The sequence below is a fragment of the Eleutherodactylus coqui genome, chromosome 8, assembly GCF_035609145.1.
Source record: "Eleutherodactylus coqui strain aEleCoq1 chromosome 8, aEleCoq1.hap1, whole genome shotgun sequence".
NCBI lineage: Eukaryota > Metazoa > Chordata > Amphibia > Anura > Eleutherodactylidae > Eleutherodactylus > Eleutherodactylus coqui.
The window spans coordinates 108,274,268-108,294,798 of NC_089844.1; the positions used below are offsets into that span (position 1 = coordinate 108,274,268).

General features: G+C 40.7%; 1 protein-coding gene across 1 annotated transcript in view; it reads right to left on the reverse strand.

Moving 5' to 3' along the window:
* Window positions 1-20,531, reverse strand: part of LOC136577911 (uncharacterized) — a 235,001-nt gene that overhangs the window by 139,743 nt on the left and 74,727 nt on the right. The window contains exons 23-27 of the mRNA XM_066577827.1: window positions 19,048-19,187; window positions 7,028-7,190; window positions 5,629-5,721; window positions 4,535-4,669; window positions 801-920 (exon numbers count right to left, since the gene is read on the reverse strand). Of these exons, the coding sequence (XP_066433924.1) occupies window positions 801-920; window positions 4,535-4,669; window positions 5,629-5,721; window positions 7,028-7,190; window positions 19,048-19,187 (651 nt within the window). The remainder of the gene's footprint in view (window positions 1-800; window positions 921-4,534; window positions 4,670-5,628; window positions 5,722-7,027; window positions 7,191-19,047; window positions 19,188-20,531) is intronic.

Below are 20,531 nucleotides of genomic sequence, written 5' to 3' on the forward strand. Positions count from 1 at the left end.
TGATGAAACCAGAGGCAAGTGAAGGAAATCAAGGTAATCTGTGTCCCCGCTCATCCAATTTTTTATATCATCAGAATGGACCTTATATAATAAATTCTAGTTCAAGTGTTTCTAGAACGCTCCATATAAACAGTCTATGTGTTCTGGGGGGCTATCACACTATTCCCTTCATTGACTTTCTTTCATCTACTTCAGGTTTGATCTTAACAGCTTGTGAATCTTGCTTAGATGGCAATGATACAGTACATCTAATCAAAGAAGCCATGTTGACAAGTGGATAGCGAGTATAAGGTTAGAAATACCTGTACACGGGTGTTGCCGAAATGAGTTCAAAGCCGAGTTGTAATGCAACATATTAACCCTTTGCAATCCAATTTTGGATTCAGGGTTTCCTAGGGGCTTTCTCTTTCTGCTGTTATACAATGGCGCCATCTGCTGGCTAGAGCCACTACTGCGGTATGGGACATGCTGGAGAGGCCCCCCGACAACAGAGCGGCCAGTAATATACAGTAAGAATACCCTGCCGGACGTCTTCCGACATGGGAGCTGTACAGCCTTCAATCAGAATGTCTTTAGACGTCAGACAGTGGATTGGAAAGGGTTAAATTATTAAATAAGAGAACTATAAATATCTGGTTAAAATGATGGGGTTTCAATTAATACTATAAGCAACATTTTGTACAATATGAATAGTGTTTTACCTATATTATTGTTTCTTTTAGGGTTAAGTGATTCAGCCCTTTATTTCCCCAAACCATGTTTTGTCCCCAGAAATATATGATATAATATATATTTCATACCTGTAGTGTATTGTTGGCATTGATTATGACTTTTCCACGTAATCCATGATCAACGCCATCTTGCTTATTTTCCCTTGAGAAAATTTCCCCATCAAACCTCACACTGCGTGGAAATCTCAACTGTTACGGAGAAAAACATCAAAAAACTTTAATATTTTCAAGAATTTACATTTTCATGTTCTCATTGCCTCCACAAGGGCAGCTTGTTTCTGCAGTGCTATATTCAACTTATTTCTAATTGGTCTTGCTGACAAACTTGTACATGAGATTGCTAAGAAATACAGTATATATAATAATAATCTTTATTTGTATAGCGCCAACTTATTCCGCAGCGCTTTCAGGCATGGATAAATGCAAACTAATCCCAGGGACTGCAGTGTATCGATGTGTATGGCTATACATGCAAGCCTAAACAGCAGACACTTCTATATGGCATAGACCTGCATTTTAGCACTTTACCTAATGGTGCAACTAATAGAATTTTGAATTGTTTAGGACAATTACTTGATCGAGCAGCGCTTTTTTCGAGAAACTGCCTACTCGGGCGAAAAGATTCGGGGGGCGGCGGGGTGGAGCGGGGGGTAGCAGGGGGAAGCTCTCTCTCTCCCTCCCCCCCCCCCTCACTCCCCACCACATCTTTTCGCCCGATTAGGCAGTTACTCGAAAAAAGCGATGCTCGATCGAGTAATTGCTCTAAACGAGCACGTTTGCTCATCTCTATTGATGAACCATTTTTAATTGTCTCTAAATGAATTTAAGCTGTATTTATGCGGGAAAAAATATTTTTGTACAGTATATACACACAGATGCAGGGCGGAGAAGGTGAAGTCTTTGTGTATTCAGTTTAATGAAGCCATGTTGCATTTCCCTGCACAAATGTCGCAGCTTTCTCTAGACTGACAGCTGTCCTGGAGGTTGGGATCCCTCCTCTCCTGTACAAGAACTGCAGGCTGTTTGCATGAACGCCATAGCAACACTACTTCTATATAACCAACAAGAGCTTCAATTTAGAGATGTATGTGGTATAGTTGTGAACCAGGATGGGTAACAGATGCTGTGCAATAGCAATTAGTAAAGAGGCCACTTCATTGTGTCATGCAATATATCCATGTAACATAGTATGTAAGACCGAAAAAAAGACATATGTCTATCCAGTTCAGCCTATTATCCCAAATGTTGATCCAGAAGAAGGCAAAAAAACACAATGAGGCAGAAGCCAAAATACTAAATGGTGCCTTAGGTGGAACCATACCCAGACTACTTCTTGTCTCAGTCCTGTATGGAACTTCCTGGAAGAGGCCAGAGACTATTTGTATTAGAAGAGAAGTACTGAGAGAGTAGAAGTCTTTAGTTTTTATATAAGAAACTCTAAACATAATTCAAGGTTCCTGCAGAGGTCTTTAATTCCAGTACATCTACTCTTTGGCTGCACTTAGACTCAACAATCATCATTTAGAAAATCGTTGAAACGAGCTAAACTGATCAATAATTGTTCAGTTTAAACATGAGCCAATGACTGAACGTCAAACGAGAATTGTGTGGCTCTCATTCATCATTCAGTTTCAGGGGCCATAAAAATGGTTGCCAACTTGTGTACTTCTCGTGCAATTAAAACACTGATCATTCAGTGTTTCATGTAGGAATGTGAAACATTGAACAAGAAGTGAACTAGAACTGCACGGCAGTCTAAACACACGGCCCGAGCGTGAACGAGCTGGTGATGACATCACTCGGGCAAACGAGAATTGGGAGATTCTCATTCTGTCTAAAAGGACCATTAGAATACAGAATATCTGTGAATGAAAAAGACGCATTCAAATAAAAGGGAACGGTATCAGTGGCTACTCTTTTTTTCTTGATAATGTGTTTTACTAAAAATTATTGGCTGAGAAGTGGTAATATTCATCATTCTCATTTTTTAATGTAACACTCCTGTCCAGGTACAAAATGTATCCAGAGGCGGGAGGAAGTACTTATATAACCCGTTGCCATCCTCTTCCCAGTTCAGCTGCTGATCTACCTGTTCCTTGGGCCATTCTTCAAATGTACAGGATGGCTGATGATTCTTAGACTACCCGATGCGCACTAAGCACTGTTGGTGCATTGGTAGTCTAAGACAGTGGTCCCTAACGTTTTTGGCACCAGGGACCGGCTTCAAGCAAGAACATTTTTACAAGGCCTGGCAGGGTTGGGCGGGACTTTGGTTATATGGGGCGGGGCTATGAAGGGGGTTGGAGTTTAGTGCATACTTATTTAATTATGACATTTAGAATGTCCTGGCAGTACACACATAGGGCAGTATAATATATCCCCCCCCCCCCGCCTGGCAGCACACACATAGGGCAGTATATAATCTATCCCGTCCCCCCAGCACACACATAGGGCAGCATATAATTTATCCCCCCCCCCCAGTAATAGACAGCCCTCCCCAGTAATAAGCAGCCTCCCCCCCAGTAATAACCAGACCCCCCAGTAATTAGCAGCCCCCCCAATAATTAGCAGCCCCCCCAGTAATTAGCAGTCCCTCCCCCTGTAATAAGTAGCCCCCATCCCCAGTAATAAGCAGCCCCCCCCACCAGTAATAAGCAGCCCCCCCAGTAATAGGCAGCCCCCACCCCTCAGTAATAGGCAGCGCCCCCAGTAATAACCAGACCACCCCCCAGTAATTAGCAGCCCCCCCAGTAATAAGCAGCCCCTCAGTAATAAGCAGCCCCCCCAGTAGTAAGCAGCTACCCCCAGTAGTAAGCAGCTGCCCCCAGTAGTAAGCAGCCCCCCCAGTAGTAAGCAGGCCCCCCCAGTAGTAAGCAGCCCCTCCCCCAGTAGTAAGCAGCCCCTCCCCCAGTAGTAAGCAGCCACACCCCAGTAGTAAGCAGCCCCACCCCAGTAGTAAGCAACCCCCCCAGTAGTAAGCAACCCCCCCAGTAGTAAGCAACCCCCCCAGTAGTAAGCAATCCCTCCCAGTAGTAAGCAGCCCCCCCAGTAGTAAGCAGCCCCCCCAGTAGTAAGCAGCCCCCCCAGTAGTAAGCAGCCCTCCCAGGGGAGGAGGATCCTGGCTGCACAATGACGTCAGTGTGCGCCGGGATCAGCGCGATTACCAGCGGGGAGCTGCGGCGCTCCTGCTGGTAATCGCTTCAGTGGTGAGCAGCGTCGGCACGCCGCGGGCCACATAACACGAGGCAGCGGGCCGGATTCGGCCCGCGGGCCTTGTGTTTAGAAGAAAAGTTCCCGCGAAGCACCTAACGGCCTGCCCCAGTCTGCGGACTGGTGGTTGGGGACCCCTGGTCTAAGACATTACATTGGCACTTAGGAAAAAGTATGAGCAGTTGGACTATCAATGCACAGTGAGCAACATGTAACATAATCCTTCCATCCCCCTTTGTCCCCGGATCGGAGGATTGCTTTAAATGAAAAGTCTTAGGTTAACAAGACAGCAAATGGCTCCTGTTTAACTGTTCACAACTTGACCCAAAGCAGGTTAGGAACACCTACTCATTGCACAAAGTACAATAGTGCTAGAGGGCCATTGCTTAATGGAAGTTACAGAAGAGCTCCACAGGGTTTCTGTTTTCCATAGAATATTATAATGCATTTATATTTACACCTGTATGACTTATATGATAATTAGAGGCATGTAGTTGCTATGACTTACAAGAACATTTTCTCCAGGAAAAAAAATTAATTTGTATGAGAACAACAGCTGAGATATTCCATGCATCAGTGCCAAATCATATTACCTGGAGAGCATGAGTCATATCAATTTGAACAGCTTGCAGCAATTCTTTTTTGGTAGATTTGTTCTCAAACTTCCCTGTGAGACCAAATATATCTTTCCTATTAATCTTAATGATAGCTTCAACTTCATGCTTGCCCTATTGAGGTAGAAAATTCAACACTTCAATATATTTTAAAGAGCACATTTATATCCCTACATCAAATGAACTTAGTAAGTACAGTCAATTAATTTAGTAACTCACCCAGTAACAAACAAAGATATATAATAAGAGATAGTTATTCCTATTTCAGTAGACCTAGTTTGCCAATGGCTTTGATATGTCTCTTTCCTGGGCCTGGATTATTATGGAATGGCCGGTAGGTTGGTAGTGGGATCTGGCATTCACTCCCATTCCAGTTTGAATTTTCTAGGTTATCATTAGTGGATTCAGTGGTAATTCTTCTATGGCCGCTGAAGCCTGTGATTGGCTGAGCGGTCATGCGCACAATGATGGTATATGACCACAGTCGCTTTCTTTTGGGTTCCGAGTGGCAGGCACCAGGGCTTCAGGGCTGGACAGGAAGCCGCTCAAGTAAGTGAAATATGTCATTTTTATTAATTACAAACAATTCTAAGCCAGTAAATCATTTTCTTTAAGTCACAGGAAACCCATTTAAATGCAACCCCACTCTGGAGGACCCAACCTGTCCATGCATTATACAAACAGCCTAATGCATTCAGTAGGTACCATATAATAAATTCTGTTTACGAGTAGTTTTTTAAAGCACAGGTCATACGTTATTTGTTTACATTAGGGCTCAGTCAAATGAGCGTATAGTTGCGTTTTCGATTCGCAGCTATCAGAACCAATGCTCTCCGATGAAAGCGGTCACATATGCATTTTTAATATGCAAATAAAATTCGCATCTGCAAAAGATAGGACATGTGAGTGCAAATGCACTCGGTCACGTCATTTTTTTTTTCTACAGGCAATGTGTGATTTTTTTTTCTTTCCTGCACCTATAATTCATGAAAAATGTGTTCGTCTGACTGAGCCCTTAGTCTGGTTTCAATTAGTACAAATGAAGAATTTACAAAAAAAGAACTTAAACTTACGGATATATATTTCCGAGTTGAGGCGCAAGCTTCAATGTTGCCAGGCACAGTTTGAAAGGATTGCTTGAAAGGATGTTTTAGGGTAGCACAGATCTAAAAGACATTGACGATAAAAAATAAATAAATCAGACAAAATATATTAAACCCATTCATGACTGAAGGTGATCGATGAGCCTACAACCCGGTCACATTTTGCAGTTCTGGTATTTCCACTTTCAAAAACCCATAACTTTTTTTATATTTCTGGTGACATAGCTATGTGAGGGCCAAAAGAAGAAGAGTGGCAGCATAAATGGGTGCAAAGATAGTAGGAAACTTTGTTCTTCCATGCCAAAGTCAAACAGCTACGTTTCGACCCTGTGGGTCTTCGTCAAGGTCCAGTCCTGCCCAATTTGGGTTCAATGATGTGCTGCTGGTAAGCCTTCTTTTCAATATCTATGTAAGGACTTGATTTATGCAGGATCAACTTTTTTATTCAATGGTACCATTTAATCTACCATATTGGAAGACTTCTATCATTTTTAAGTATGGCAAAATGGGAAAAAACACAACTGCACCATTTGGGGGGGGGGGGGTATTTTTATGGTGTCCGTGGTGCAGTAAAAATGACAGATGCCTTTATTCTATGGGTCAGTACGCTTACAGCAATACCAAATTTATATAGTTTTTATATATTATAATGCTTAAAAAAAAAAACAACCTTTTTTTACTCACCTGCTCCCACGATCCAGCGCTGTCACCTAGCGAAGTCTACACAGCACATGAAAAACTGACTTTTTGCGGAGTTCCCTGCACGCGCCTTCCCATACAAGTCTTTGGGAGCATGCACACATGGTACTTAGAGTAGTCCGATTTTCACGCATCGTCCAAACTTCACTGGGTGACAGTGCTGGATCACTGGAGCGGGTGAGTAAAAAAAAAAAACATCACTCGGCTCCTTGTCACATCCTCTAACAGAACCAGAACTTAGTTTATGGTGCTGCAAGCATGTGACAGGTTCACTTTAAATGTCATTGTCAGAACTGACAGCAGCATTCAAAGGATTTGCAGCCACGATCGAGTTATCTCCTATTGCGGCTGTTGTAGGCAGGTGATGGCTGTAAGAGACAGCTGATACCCGCCAGGTAGGGAGGGGCTGGGAGCCAAGCCCACTCCATACACAGCATATGCTGTGGACAGCTATATACGTGCTAATTGCACAAGTTATATGCAGTTAGGAAGTAAATAGTCATATATATGTGTCTGGAAGGGGTTACTTTCTGGATACTTACTCTAAGTTTATACTAAGTTATTGTCATCAGAATAAAAAACATATACAAGGGAATGTACATCTTATAAAACATAGCCTATACATGACAGATGCTCTTTAAATACCAGACTACTCTGTTACTCTACTCACATAAGGATTGTCACTTTGGTACCCAAGTACAATGGTCTGCAAGCATTCATCAGTGTGGTCAAGAACCAGCTTGGTTTCTAGGATGTATTGCTTTTTTCTTTTATCTACTGTAAAGGTTTCCTGGAGAAGGACGCTCTGCGGGACGGGAAGTTTAAACGGATGCCTAAACAAGATAAGAAACATTTACAACATTGCAAAGCAAGAATGGTAGTTCATTGTGTAAGAGATGATTTACTCTACAGTTACCCCATTGTCAATCCATGTACATTTTTGGCATAGTTTACTATGAGTTAGTCATTATGATTACATTTGTGAATTAGTTCCCATGGCAGGATATGTCCCCAAAGCCGGATTCAGCCTGCGTCAACAGCCAGATTCACTAAAATTTGACTTTCAAATGATTCATTTTGAATTCAGGATGATGTTTTCTCTCTTACTAAACATTCTCTAGTTTCTGCTATATCCCTAGTAGAGTCTGAAGTAATGAACCACTACAAAATTACTGCAAAATTCACAAGTCTACTTGTAATATGCAATCTATGGCAGGAGAAAACATCTAAAGAATTCAATATACTGCATAAATATGATCCATATAAACTTTTCTATCAGTAATGATTGTGGCATCTAAGGTGTTAAACGGCTGACATTGAAGGTTTCTCAGCAGACCTCTGTCAGTATAGCTGTGATTGCACAGGCACATAACCTGTACCCAAATGATCATCAAGATGTACTATTATGTCCTATTCCAGTTACAAGACTGCAATTAGGATGTCATAGTGCATCCAAGTGCGGGAAGGAGTTTATTCCTGTGTGAGGGCATATAAATAGAAATTAGTTTTATCAGTAATCTGATTTCCAGAAATACTACGACAATGGAGAGATTACCTATTGTCCTTTTTAGGGCAGGAAGGAGACAAAAGGTTAACCAACCCCCCCCCCCCCCCCTCCCACCCCCCGTTCCCAAAATCCTGCCCATTTCCAGTGACTTCCAGATTAACATGCTGGAAGCATAGGATGTAACCTATTAATAACCTGAGGAAGTTTTGATAAAATGGACGGCTTGGAAGATGTTAATATGCAACTCCAATGTTGCCATAAAGGCATTCATGATGTTTTTTAAAGGGATTTTCGATCTGATTGACTCCATCTTCAACCTACAATACTGGTGGAATCTGTTCAAATACCTGAGGCTCACAATTGTACTGTAACTGCCATTTGTACTTTTGACCAAAAATATTCGGGAGTAATAACGTTCTTTTGGGAACTGGGGTCACCACCCCCATGTTCAGCTATTTTTATTTTTACCCCTTTCTATCATTTTAGCTGGAGATTTTTCTAGGCAGAGAGGTTCCCAAAATCTTTTCTCGAAGAAAAGAGGCAAAATCTATTTTGTATCCTTCTTGAATAGAATTTAGAATCCATGGGTTTGAGGTAACTTCTTCTCACGGAGACGCAAAGTTTTTGAGCTCCCAATAAGGCTGTTTCCTACGAAAAACTTTGGTTTCAGGTAAGGCTTTCATTGTTTTGCCAGTCTTTTCCAATATCTTATCCAAGGCAAGGCTGAACACATATTTACCTCCAAAGGGGATGGAAGACAACTTAGATTTGGAAATTGTGTTGGATGACCAGGACTTCAACCATAAAGCCTGTCTAGCTGCATTAGACAAAATTGTCAGTCTAGCTGCAGATCTCACTTCTCAGCAGAGGCGTCAGTGATAAATCTTGTCACCTTTTGAAGTAGAGAAAGAGAGGATAAAAGTTTAACCCTGCGAGTCTGACCCCTAATATGATTTTTGAGCTGTGAGACCCAAATGTACATGGACCTGGCCATGTAAGTTATAGTCATGTTCCTTTTTAGAGAAGCCAGAGCAGAATCAGAAACAGTTTCTTAAGTAGGCCCTTAGCCTTCCAGTCCATTGGATTGCCGAGTAGATTCCTCAAGGTAAAAAGATGTTTTCGTTTTTTGGTTCCTTTGCCACCTGAAGATCTATCAAAAATAAGCAATTTTTAGATTCTTAATTTCCTTAGGCATACTGAGGCACTTTTTTGGCTCTTTCCACTTAATATTAATGTTTTTAGCATTACTGTGCAACAGAAACTTTCTTTTCCTTCTGCCACCTTCTGGAACATTTCATCTTGAACAGGTTGGCTTTTTTAGTATCCTCAATGTCGATAGTGTTTCTAGCAGCTTTCAGTAGCCAATCAGTATCCTCAGAGGAAAAGTATTATTTTCAATCTTCCTCCTCTACCACCAAAGTAGTCTCCCCTTCTTTAAAGTCAATGTCCTGTGAATAAGATAAACAATCCACCAAAAATTGTGCTACTTACGGTAAAAAAAAACAAAAAACCCAGAACTACCTGTGATGCATAAAAAACAACTCCATCAGGCATGCACTTCAAATATATTGAAAAAAAAAAACAGTTATTCCTTATGGAGGACAAAGGATCCATTCTAAGACAAGAAATTCAGATTTCCTTGACCAGTCAGGCTCCCTGCTCTGATTTACCAGCTTCAGCTAAAAAGTGAAAATGACCGGATATTTTGGATTCGGACTCCGAAGAATGTTCTAGTGCCGCTTATTCACAGGACATTGACTTTGAAGAAGGGGAGACTACTTTGGTGGTAGAGGAGGAAGATTGAAAATAATACTTTTCCTCTGAGGATACTGATTGGCTACTGAAAGCTGCTAGAAACACTATCGACATTGAGGATACTAAAAAAGCCAACCTGTTCAAGATGAAATGTTCCAGAAGGTGGCAGAAGGAAAAGAAAGTTTCTGTTGCACAGTAATGCTAAAAACATTAATATTAAGTGGAAAGAGCCAAAAAAGTGCCTCAGTATGCCTAAGGAAATTAACAATCTAAAAATTGCTTATTTTTGATAGATCTTCAGGTGGCAAAGGAACCAAAAAACGAAAACATCTTTTTACCTTGAGGAATCTACTCGGCAATCCAATGGACTGGAAGGCTGAGGGCCTACTTAAGAAACTGTGAGATTCTGCTCTGGCTTCTCTAAAAAGGAACATGACTATAACTTACATGGCCAGGTCCATGTACATTTGGGTCTCACAGCTCAAAAATCATATTAGGGGTCAGACTCGCAGGGTTATTAAACTTTTATCCTCTCTTTCTCTACTTCAAAAGGTGACAAGATTTATCACTGACGCCTCTGCTGAGAAGTGAGATCTGCAGCTAGACTGACAATTTCGTCTAATGCAGCTAGACAGGCTTTATGGTTGAAGTCCTGGTCATCCAACACAATTTCCAAATCTAAGTTGTCTTCCATCCCCTTTGGAGGTTAATATGTGTTCAGCCTTGCCTTGGATAAGATATTGGAAAAGACTGGCAAAACAATGAAAGCCTTACCTGAAACCAAAGTTTTTCGTAGGAAACAGCCTTATCGGGAGCTCAAAAACTTTGCGTCTTCGTGAGAAGAAGTTACCTCAAACCCATGGATTCTAAATTCTATTCAAGAAGGATACAAAATAGATTTTGCCTCTTTTCTTCGAGAAAAGATTTTGGGAACCTCTCTGCCTAGAAAAATCTCCAGCTAAAATGAGAGAAAAGGGTAAAAATAAAAATAGATAAACAATCCACCAAAAATTGTGCTACTTATCTTATTTTGCTCTCTCTGAAGGACTCTTATCTTCCTAAGAAAGAAGAATTATAGCTTGATAAAAAGAACAACTAAAACTATCACACCGCTGTAGTAAGATTACTCACTGGACCAGGATTAGGCGCATGTTCTCCAGCCTCAGAGCGGAGAGCAGACTGACCCTCCATGGTAATGAGCTAACCAAAGAAGCAACAGCAAGTGAGCAGATCTCTCTTACATTGACAGCAGACCCCAGTCATTTCCAAAACCTGGCACCAAATGTGACTTCCAGTGTTCCTGCTACACCGTGCTACTTCCAGTAAATGGTCCACGGCAATAGAAGTCCAGGGAATTCACCATGAGAACTGAGGACATGTGCATCACCCAGCCTCTTCAACCAACCAAGGAAGCCGAGGAAGATCAGCCATATCCCGTCTACCCATAGCAGACCAGGAGTAGCCTTTAGGGGAGGGTGGAGACCAGGTCCCTGATCCAGGTTGCCTTTATACACATACTTCTGTCACCCTCTTCTTTAGACACTGGATAATATTACCTGCTTGTAGCCTCATTCCCTGCATATTGGCAGCTTCTTTCCCTTGCAGCTCCTCACTAGTGGGCACTGCCCAGTATCCTGCAGGCAGTGTGTTGCTGACTGCAACCTGCTTTCTTGTTGGGGCAGAGGAGAACCATCTCGGTGGAGCTGATGCTCCTCTTTGAAGAGCTAAAGATACGGTCATGTGATGCGATCATGTGACAATATCTTGCAGCTCCTTCCACAAGCTGTCAGGTCCTTGTCTACTAGAAATAGTTACAGTTCGGTGTTATAGATTTTTTCCTGTGATTTGTGGCAAAAAACACAGCAAACCTACAGTATGTACTCATCACTATGTGCCCATACAAAGTATCGGCAATTATTATTGCTGGTAAAAAAAAAACATTTACTGGCACTGGCTTCCTGAATAAATTAGTGGCTGATTTGGTCATTTATCAATCCGGAGGCAACCCTACCTAAATACCTTTGTGATCACTAACAATAAACCCTTTATTTCATTGTATTGGATCTGACACTGAAACAAGAGTTTATACCTTTCTGCTGCACTCATCAAGATACTCATATAAAGGCCCATTTAGATACAATGATTATCGCTCAAAATTCGCTCAAAAGCCGTCTTTTGAGCGATAATCATTACATCCAAATGTAATGCACGGCCATCGTGCACTGTTCATGCATTGCTCATTTCTAGCCAGCTAGAAATTAGTGATGAGCCGTATCAGCGCCGCCCGCTGATATCTCAGTGGGCGGTGCTGATAGCATTCTTTCAGCTGGTATCCCACTGGCAGTTCTAAGCGAGACACCAGCTGAAAGCACCCAGAACAATGCAGCTGTTTGCATATTCAAAACAGCTGCATTATTCTCCGAGCAATCACAGCAGTATCCCGCTCCGCCTGCATTCTCTTAAGTAGCTAATTAACTACTTAGAGTTATGCAAAGATGATTGCTCAAAACTGTCACTCAAACTGCCTTTTGAGTGATTTTTGAGCGATTATCGCTCCATATAAATGGACATTAACTCCATAATTGCAGTGAGTTTGGTTTTGTGCTGGGCAGCCCTTTCATTTAAAATGACCTTAAGACGTCATTGAAGTTGTGACCACCCCATTTGATCACCGCCATAGATTCCAACAAGGAGTACATGTTCATTGTGTACTTCTAAAAGTACTTTTACTGATTTGCATTCTATCACTTTAAAACCCCATCAAAGTGAATGCTATATTTTAGCATGTTGTTCATCCAGTGTTACTACATTTACATATACGCGTATTTCTATATATGAATATCCTCAGCCATACACATAGTACTTATATCAGGTAAATGAAATTCACTAATGTCTTGCTGATTTACTTGTTCTGAGTGTACTATAGATAAAATACAATAGCTAATTATCCGTTCAATGAAGTGCTGCTTTAATTGCACTTATTAACCAAGTTTTTTTTTATAGTAGAAAATAAATCTGCTTTTTGTTCTGCCCTTGCTGACTCAATTTGCAGTTTAAATGGAGTTCTTAAATGTAAAATGTCATAAAAACCTCTCAGCAAGTTGGCTGTGTACCCTGCTTTGTAATAGGCTTATTGAGCTATAATATTTACACCCGTATATGAGAGTGTATGTATATACACATATATATTTATGTTTTTTATATATTTGCAAGAAAAAGAAAGTGAACCATTTCAGGTTGATTTCTGCATCGGTTAATACATTACTAGTAAAATGTGGGCTGACTGTTATCGAAGTCCTAATGATAGACGAGCCAATCCTCCTCACTCTCCTCTGTTCCCCTTGTGGCTCCTCTTATAGCTCCCAAAATGGAATAGGTGGACAAATGTTCACAAGGGACATTACCAGCTGCACCCACTACTTACATTATCAGTATAGTGTAGCACCTCAAATTATGGCCTCCTCCATGTCTCCGCTGTGAAGAAGCGGTATTCTGGGAGTTACAGCCATATAGGGCTCGGTTCACATCAGCCTTCACATTTCTGTTTTTTTGTTCCGTCATAGGAACAGTAAGCCAAAAATATCAGCAGTGCCGGATCCATAACATGTTGGACACCGATGGCACCCATCAGGGGCGTAACTATAGAAGATGCAGGGGATGCGGTTGCACCCGGGCCCAGGAGCCTTGGGGGGCCCATAAGGCCTCTCTTCTCCATATAGAAAGCCCAGTACTATGAATAAAGCATTATAGTTGGGGCACCTGTTACAGGTTTTGCATTGGGGCCCAGGAGCTTCAAGTTACGCCTCTGGCGCCCATCGTTCCCCAATGACTATAATGTAGGATAGATATAGTTATAGTGTTACTGGGGGGAGAGACATAAGTTATATAATATGGGGGCAGAGAAAAGGAGTATGGTGAGGATTTACATACTGTGGGGGGAAACATATATTGTACAGCTAAAGATATATACTGTTCAAGGCAAAAACAATTATAAAAGCTATTCAATTCATTGTATCATATTCATTGTCATTAACCCCTTTCTGACATGTGCCATACAAATACAGAGTATGCCTGGTGTCTGCGTATAGAGAGAGGGCCCAGGAGCCGAGAGCACACCATGCATCTTTGACAACTGACACCTGACATTAACAGCCGTGACTGGCAATAACACCAATTCAAGCTGTTAACTCTTGAAATGCCCCGATCGGCTTTCAGGAAGTCCCAAACGGCCGCCCCGCAATGAGATTGCAAAGTGCTGCCCTGGTGTTAAGGCAGTCATGGGTCTTCTGAAAGTGCCCAGGCCAGCCAAGTATATGGTCTGCAGAAATACCCTTTATTTGAATAATCTATCAAATGAACACAAGTTCTAGTCTCCTTAGGGGATAAAAAAAAAGTGTAAAAGAAGTTCTTTTAATATTTAAAAAAATAAGAGATATCAAATGTTTTAAAAAACGTTTTTCTTTTCCTATATTTAAAATAAAAAAAATCAAAACAAAAAAAAAATTGTTTTACCGCATCTACAAAAGTTTGATCTCTTAAAATAATGCATCAATCATCCCGCATAGTGAATGTAGTCAGAAAAAAAATCTGCAACTCCAGAATTGCACTTTTTATTTAGTCACCCCATCAAGAAAAAAATTGAATGAAAAGCGATCAAAAAGTACTATGTATGCAAAAAATAATATCAATGAAAAATACAGGTCACCCTGTAAAAACACGAGCCCTCACACAGCACTATCAATGGAAAAATAAAATAGTTATGTGGCCAAAAGATGGCAACAGAATTTTTTAAAAAAAGGTATTTAATTTTTTTAAGCAGTAAGACATAAATAAATTCTATAAACAGTATCACCATAATTAAAATGACCCATACAATAAAGATATGTCAATTTTACTGTTCCATGAACACTGTAAATGCAAACGTCCCCAAAATGGTAAAATTATACTTTATCCATTTCTACCAAATTTCTAAAATTATTCCAGTACATTACATTGTTTTAGAAGTGTTAGCATTGCAGAATACAACTCGTTCTGCAAAAACAAGTCCTCATGTAGCTATTTTGTCAGAAAAATAAAGTTGAACGGACCAATCAAATAACTGCCCTAGCCCTTAATAGGCATAATTATATAACTGTGCATGCGCAAAAGAATACATAGCGCTTAGGATTACATTGCTCCGTATACAATAGTAGTATAATCAGAACCATGTGCATGCGCAAGTTTATGAATGGCGGGGGAATATATATCAATATTTAATACTATTTTTAATGCCTGAATGAATATTGTCCATGACAATTAACAATAAGAAAAGTATACATTATATAGGCTAAAATGCCTGGATCCACTGTCAAAAGTGAGTTAGGCGAAATCCATAGCAATATGGGTCACCTTAAATATGCAAACCACAGCTATCGCCATACAGCACTCCTCCTATCAGATATATATCACCACAATCAACCTCTCAACCTGATGCTTACCAACCATATGATCAAAAACGGAGAATGCATAACTCTGAGAAGTTAACATGCATATATGTATAATATACCATAATCCCGATCCTAGCAGTCAATCAAACCATACAGAGAGACTCTACCACAAAAGCAGCCAAAGAAATACGCATTATTCGTCATATTCATTGCAAGCCCCACCCTTGTTTATAGACACAACGCATACACAGGACATCAAGTGGAAAAATATCAAGTGGAAAAAATATATATATAAGGGTGCCTGCACACGAACGGAATTTCCAGCGCGTTATTTTAGGCACATTATCTGCCCCAGACCGCAGCCAATATACTCCTATGAGGATCCGCAGTTGTCCCCAGACGGACGGATTTGTATCGCGTTTTTTCACGCGCGTGAAAAAATCTGCGACCTGTTCTAATTTGGGTCGGATTCTGCGCGTGAAGCCTCCAATACAAGTGAATGGGTGCGTTTTTTCACGCAGTACATCCGGAGTGCAGCTGCAGATGGAGTCACTGGTTGCTATGACTACAGGAAGTAGGCATGGTAGGAGGCGTCCCAACACACAGCACAGAGCTTCACAGGCAAATTTGTAGAGGGAGATAGGTAGTATTTCTTGCCAATGCAGGATGTAAGAATGCAAAATCTGTAGTAATGAATTCCTCTTGTGAATTTTTTTGCAGTGACTGAAATAAAGTCACGCTGGAGAAGCGCCTGAAAAAAGTTACATGGATCAACCATGCCCACAAAGACATCAATAATTTAACGGTGCTCGCACAAGCAAGAGGGACAAAACAGAGTCTGGGTGTTGGTTTTTAAGCTGTTTTCCAAGGAATGGGCAGTTCTCTAGGGGTTGGGTTTACAATAAGGGGTGTCTGCTGGTTTTTCTGCGCGTTTTTTCCCGCAACACATCCGCGTATATCCGCGCGTGATTTTTCACGCATCCACACCTATCCGCAAGCACATTTAGGTACCATACGCGCGTGAAAATCCGCTAGCGGAATCCGGAACGCTCGTATGCAGGCGGCCTAACAGAGCAAAAAATGATCCGATGCACCGTGCTGCAGGATACCGATCCAAAATGCAATACCTAGAAATAAAAAAACACACATTAAAATAAAAATAAATAAATAAATAAATAATGCTGATGAGACCAAATGTATCAGGACTAATATAGGTATGAACCAAAACAACTTAATTAATGACTACATTAATGCAATATAGCCATCCACAGGTGGTTCATACCTATATTAGTCCTGATACATTAGGTCTCATCAGCATTATTTATTTATTTATTCTTTTATTTTAATGTGTGTTTTTTTATTTCATGACGTTATTGAATGGCTGTGATTGGCTAACGCTTGCAGAAAGCAATGCTCTGCCAGCGTGCTCGAGGGAGTGACAGCCTGCAGCAGCACCTCCAGAGGTGAGTATTGAATTTTTTTTTTCACACTGTATTCCCAGCATATAAGACGAAAAGTCGGGGATCGTCTTATACGCCCCGTCTTCTTATATGCCGGAAAATACAGTATTTGTATTATGAAAAGTTACACAATTTTCGTACATATTATTTTGTGTAAATCTATCACAATCTTCAAGGTCCCTGCTTGCAGTCATTCAAGAGAAGCCTTTCTTGTGTGATGATCAAAGAAGTCGTTCCAGTTGAGTCATCAGAGCTGCGCCTTGTAAGCAGCCATGTGCCTGTGTGTCCATCACATCAATAGGACAGATTTATATCCTCTGGAAAGTGAACAATGGAGGTTTCTATTAAATGACAGCAAGCAGAGACTTTGAAATCCGTGAGATAATTTATATAGATGGTAGTTTGGAAAATTGAATAACTTTTCATGATGCATAAGAAGTAACCTTTATTTGCTGAACGGGAATACCCTTTTAATGCCTCTATTTTTAGGAGAGGAGACTCATCAGTCTGCAAAAAAAATCTGCAGTTTATTGAAGTGTAAAAGTTCAGCGCAGTATATCCAGAGCGAAGGGCCGAGAAGTTCGAGGATTAGAAAGCATCAGTGATATATGCCCTGCTATATTAGCCAGAGAAGGCTTCTGGAGGCTGACTGCAGCTCGTTAGTCACATACAATATATTGGAGACTGAGTAATTCTAACACTTAGTATCACTAAAACAAATATGTGTTCAGGCTGCAGCCTAGTAACAACGGATGATGACTGCAGAGGACAATACTGTTCTTGTAGAGGTCCAGCATTGTCACTCTGACACACTACTAGAGCTTCCAATCATGACTACCAGGGCCCAGCACCCTGATTTCTGGACATTTTTTAACCCCTTAAGGAACAGGCTGTTTTGGTCCTAAAAGGACCAGACACTTTTTGGAGATTTTACCCATGTGGTGGTTTTACTGCCCTATTTTTTTCCCTTCAGCTACCTAAATTGTTTTTGCTGAGTTATTTTTCACATGACATATAGGACTATTTTTTAATATCTTTTTCACTGACTTTTTTTCCATTTTTTAATCTTATTGGGGGTAAAAAGCTAAAAAAAAATGTTTTTTTTTTAAATTTATAGTTGTTTTTTTTTTATTAGTATATTTAGACTAAAAAAGTATGGGAATGGGTTCCTCATTTTGTTTTGGACATTTTGATATATAATATGTATAGTTTTGTATTACAGGGCGCATATGGTTTTGGTCGGCTTGGAGTCATTTTCTTTTTTATGTATATATTTTTATTTTATTCTGTAATTTTTGAAACTATTTTTTTTACCTTTTATGTCCTCCATGACATCATATAAGACCTCTGGGGGCCATTCACATTGTCTTTTTTTTTAAATTTCACACTTTTCCACTGTGGCTGGGGCATCTATAGGAGTACCATCCATAGGAGCCCCAGTTACAGAGGAGAACCTCTCCCTGTAGTGGTGTCAGTCACTGGCAGAGCTGATTCGGGTCTGCGAGGACCCTGCTGCTCTGCTGTAACAGGGGGCACCTGGAGGTCACATAATGGAAGTAATACTTCCACTTTCACTTTTTAGTACATAGGGCTCATTGAGCACTATGTAGCTTGGAAAGGAGAAAGATGAAGTGGTTCAAAATTGCTTCTTTCATCTCCTCTGGGTCCTCAGTTGTTACCTCAGCCGAGGACCCGACCTGCTTCTGCTTGATTGCAGTAGCAGAGGCTATAATCCCGTGCTGTATATCTACTATCGGTGGAGATTAAAGCCAGGACCAAGCACCACATATTTACCGCGCTTAGTCCTTAAGGACTTAATCGCAAAGTTGTACTTGGGACATAGTAGTATTATGTTTCTAACAGGGCTAGACATAGGGGTTTGCAACCTGTGTTGTCCGGTCGCACAGGGCACATCAGTCCTCTCTGCAGAAGTGGGTGCAGCACTAAGGCAGGTGGTGTTGGATGATATCTCTTACATCTTCACTCCGACTCATACATTTCACAAGGCAAGATGATCACTGTTCCTCAATACTTGTGTATGGATTATCAGATTTGCTTTTTCAAGGGTATGTACACATGCGGTGTTCATGCTGAAGATTCTCTGCACATACGATGCACAGCATTTACAATATAAGCCATGTCGATAAAATTCAGCAAATTTCATCCATATGGTGTAGAAAAAGTCAACACAGATTCCACAGCAAAATTGACAAATGCTGTGCATTCTATATCCACAATATGCCAAATGTTTGCTACGGATTTCAGTGTGGATTTCACTCTCTGCTATACAAAGGGTGAATTCTGCGGCAAATCTGCAGTAAAATGTACAACAAAGTCTGGATCATTAAATGTGGATCTTCCACTGTGGAAAATCTGCAGCGGCTTCAATCTGTGTTAACCATATCCTAAATGTGGCACATAGGAAAAGGAGACTGGCAGAAATAATACAAATAATACATTAATGTTCATATTCGTGTTCTAATGTGCATGCGAATGAAGCCTCTGCATCAAAAAGAAAGGTTTTGAGTAAAAAAAAAAATACCTGAAGTGTATGAGCCCATGTTTCTGATAGAACAGAACTTCTTTTTTCACGTCTTCTATCTCACCATTGAGCTGTAGAACTAATGGGGTGCTCTTCTGACCAGCCCACACTGATTTAATTAGAAAACTAGACTTCTTTGGCTACAATATAAAGAAAAAATCTGTTAATGAAGAGAAACATTGATTTCTATAATACTGGGTTTGAAAAATATATTAACAAACAGTTAAAAAGCAACTGTTTGTGAGAGCAAATGTTTACATATGTACCAATGTGAGCATTAAAATCATCATTCTGGACCCACATACACTGTGTGTGTAGTGACTCAGAACGGTCACTACAAAATAATATTTAGATTTGTAGCACTGTGTATATATACGAGCCTATATATCGTATAAATGTTTTGTCTTGAAGGTGGTGACTCCAGTAGAGTTCAATTTAGAGAGGGATTAAAAGGGCTACCATCACCGCCTCCCAGCCGTCAGCCAATCAGCATTGGGCAAGTGGGAAGAGCAAAAGTTATATAAATTCTTGTAATGTTCAAGAAAGGTTAGAAAAAGCAAATAGTGGTGTAGTGCAAAGTAAACTGATTTAAGGGATAGATTCTCATGGACTCCTGCAGATATATTCAGGATCTAGCTACTGCGGGAGAATAGGTGCCTAGGCCAAAAACTCCAGGGCCATAGTGAAAAACCCAGATCAGGAATACGGAACAGAAAGGCAGCAGCACTAAAAGCCACCACCATCAGGAACTGACTTTGGATTTGTTTGCACAAGAAATTATGCCTTCTGATGTTGTACCAGGATGCTTCTGAACTAAATAAGAGTGAATTAACTGTTACCCTTCCTGTCTCATTAGACTCTCTTCCACTGGGGAGTATCACTCTACACCAAGTAATCACACCAGGAAGCAGAGATTGGTCTTACACCATCACCCCCACATCTCAGTGTAGTGTAGCCATTTGGGGAGTGCTTCACTTAGTAACAACCACAATGGGGCTAATCCCATCCCATCCCATCAGCCCAAACCATGACCCCTATTTTGGCTTACTGCATGTGAAACACATGTTAATTTAGTTGAAGCTAAGACTGATTTCAGACAGATGTTATTTTGCAGCATTTCACTGTCCATATTACAACTACAGTAACCTAAATTCTAGTGGTTACTCTAAAATGAACTTAGACCACCGCAGAAGCTTATGTAATTTAAAACCACATGTGTACATGAGGAAAAACACAATTTCTGGCCATTATATAACTTGTATCCTTCATTTATTACCTGCTTCCCCCCTCTGCAGGCTGAATCTATAATTTTTAGTTTTCTCTGAGATGGTGGGTAGAGGCTGCTGTTATCATGGCTCCCATACACTGCACATTGAGAAAACAGCAGATTCTGCTCCCTGACATCTAATCCCTAAACCAGCTGGAACTTTGCAAAGAGAACCGCTTACTTTCAAGATCTATATCACTGGCATTTCACCAAGATA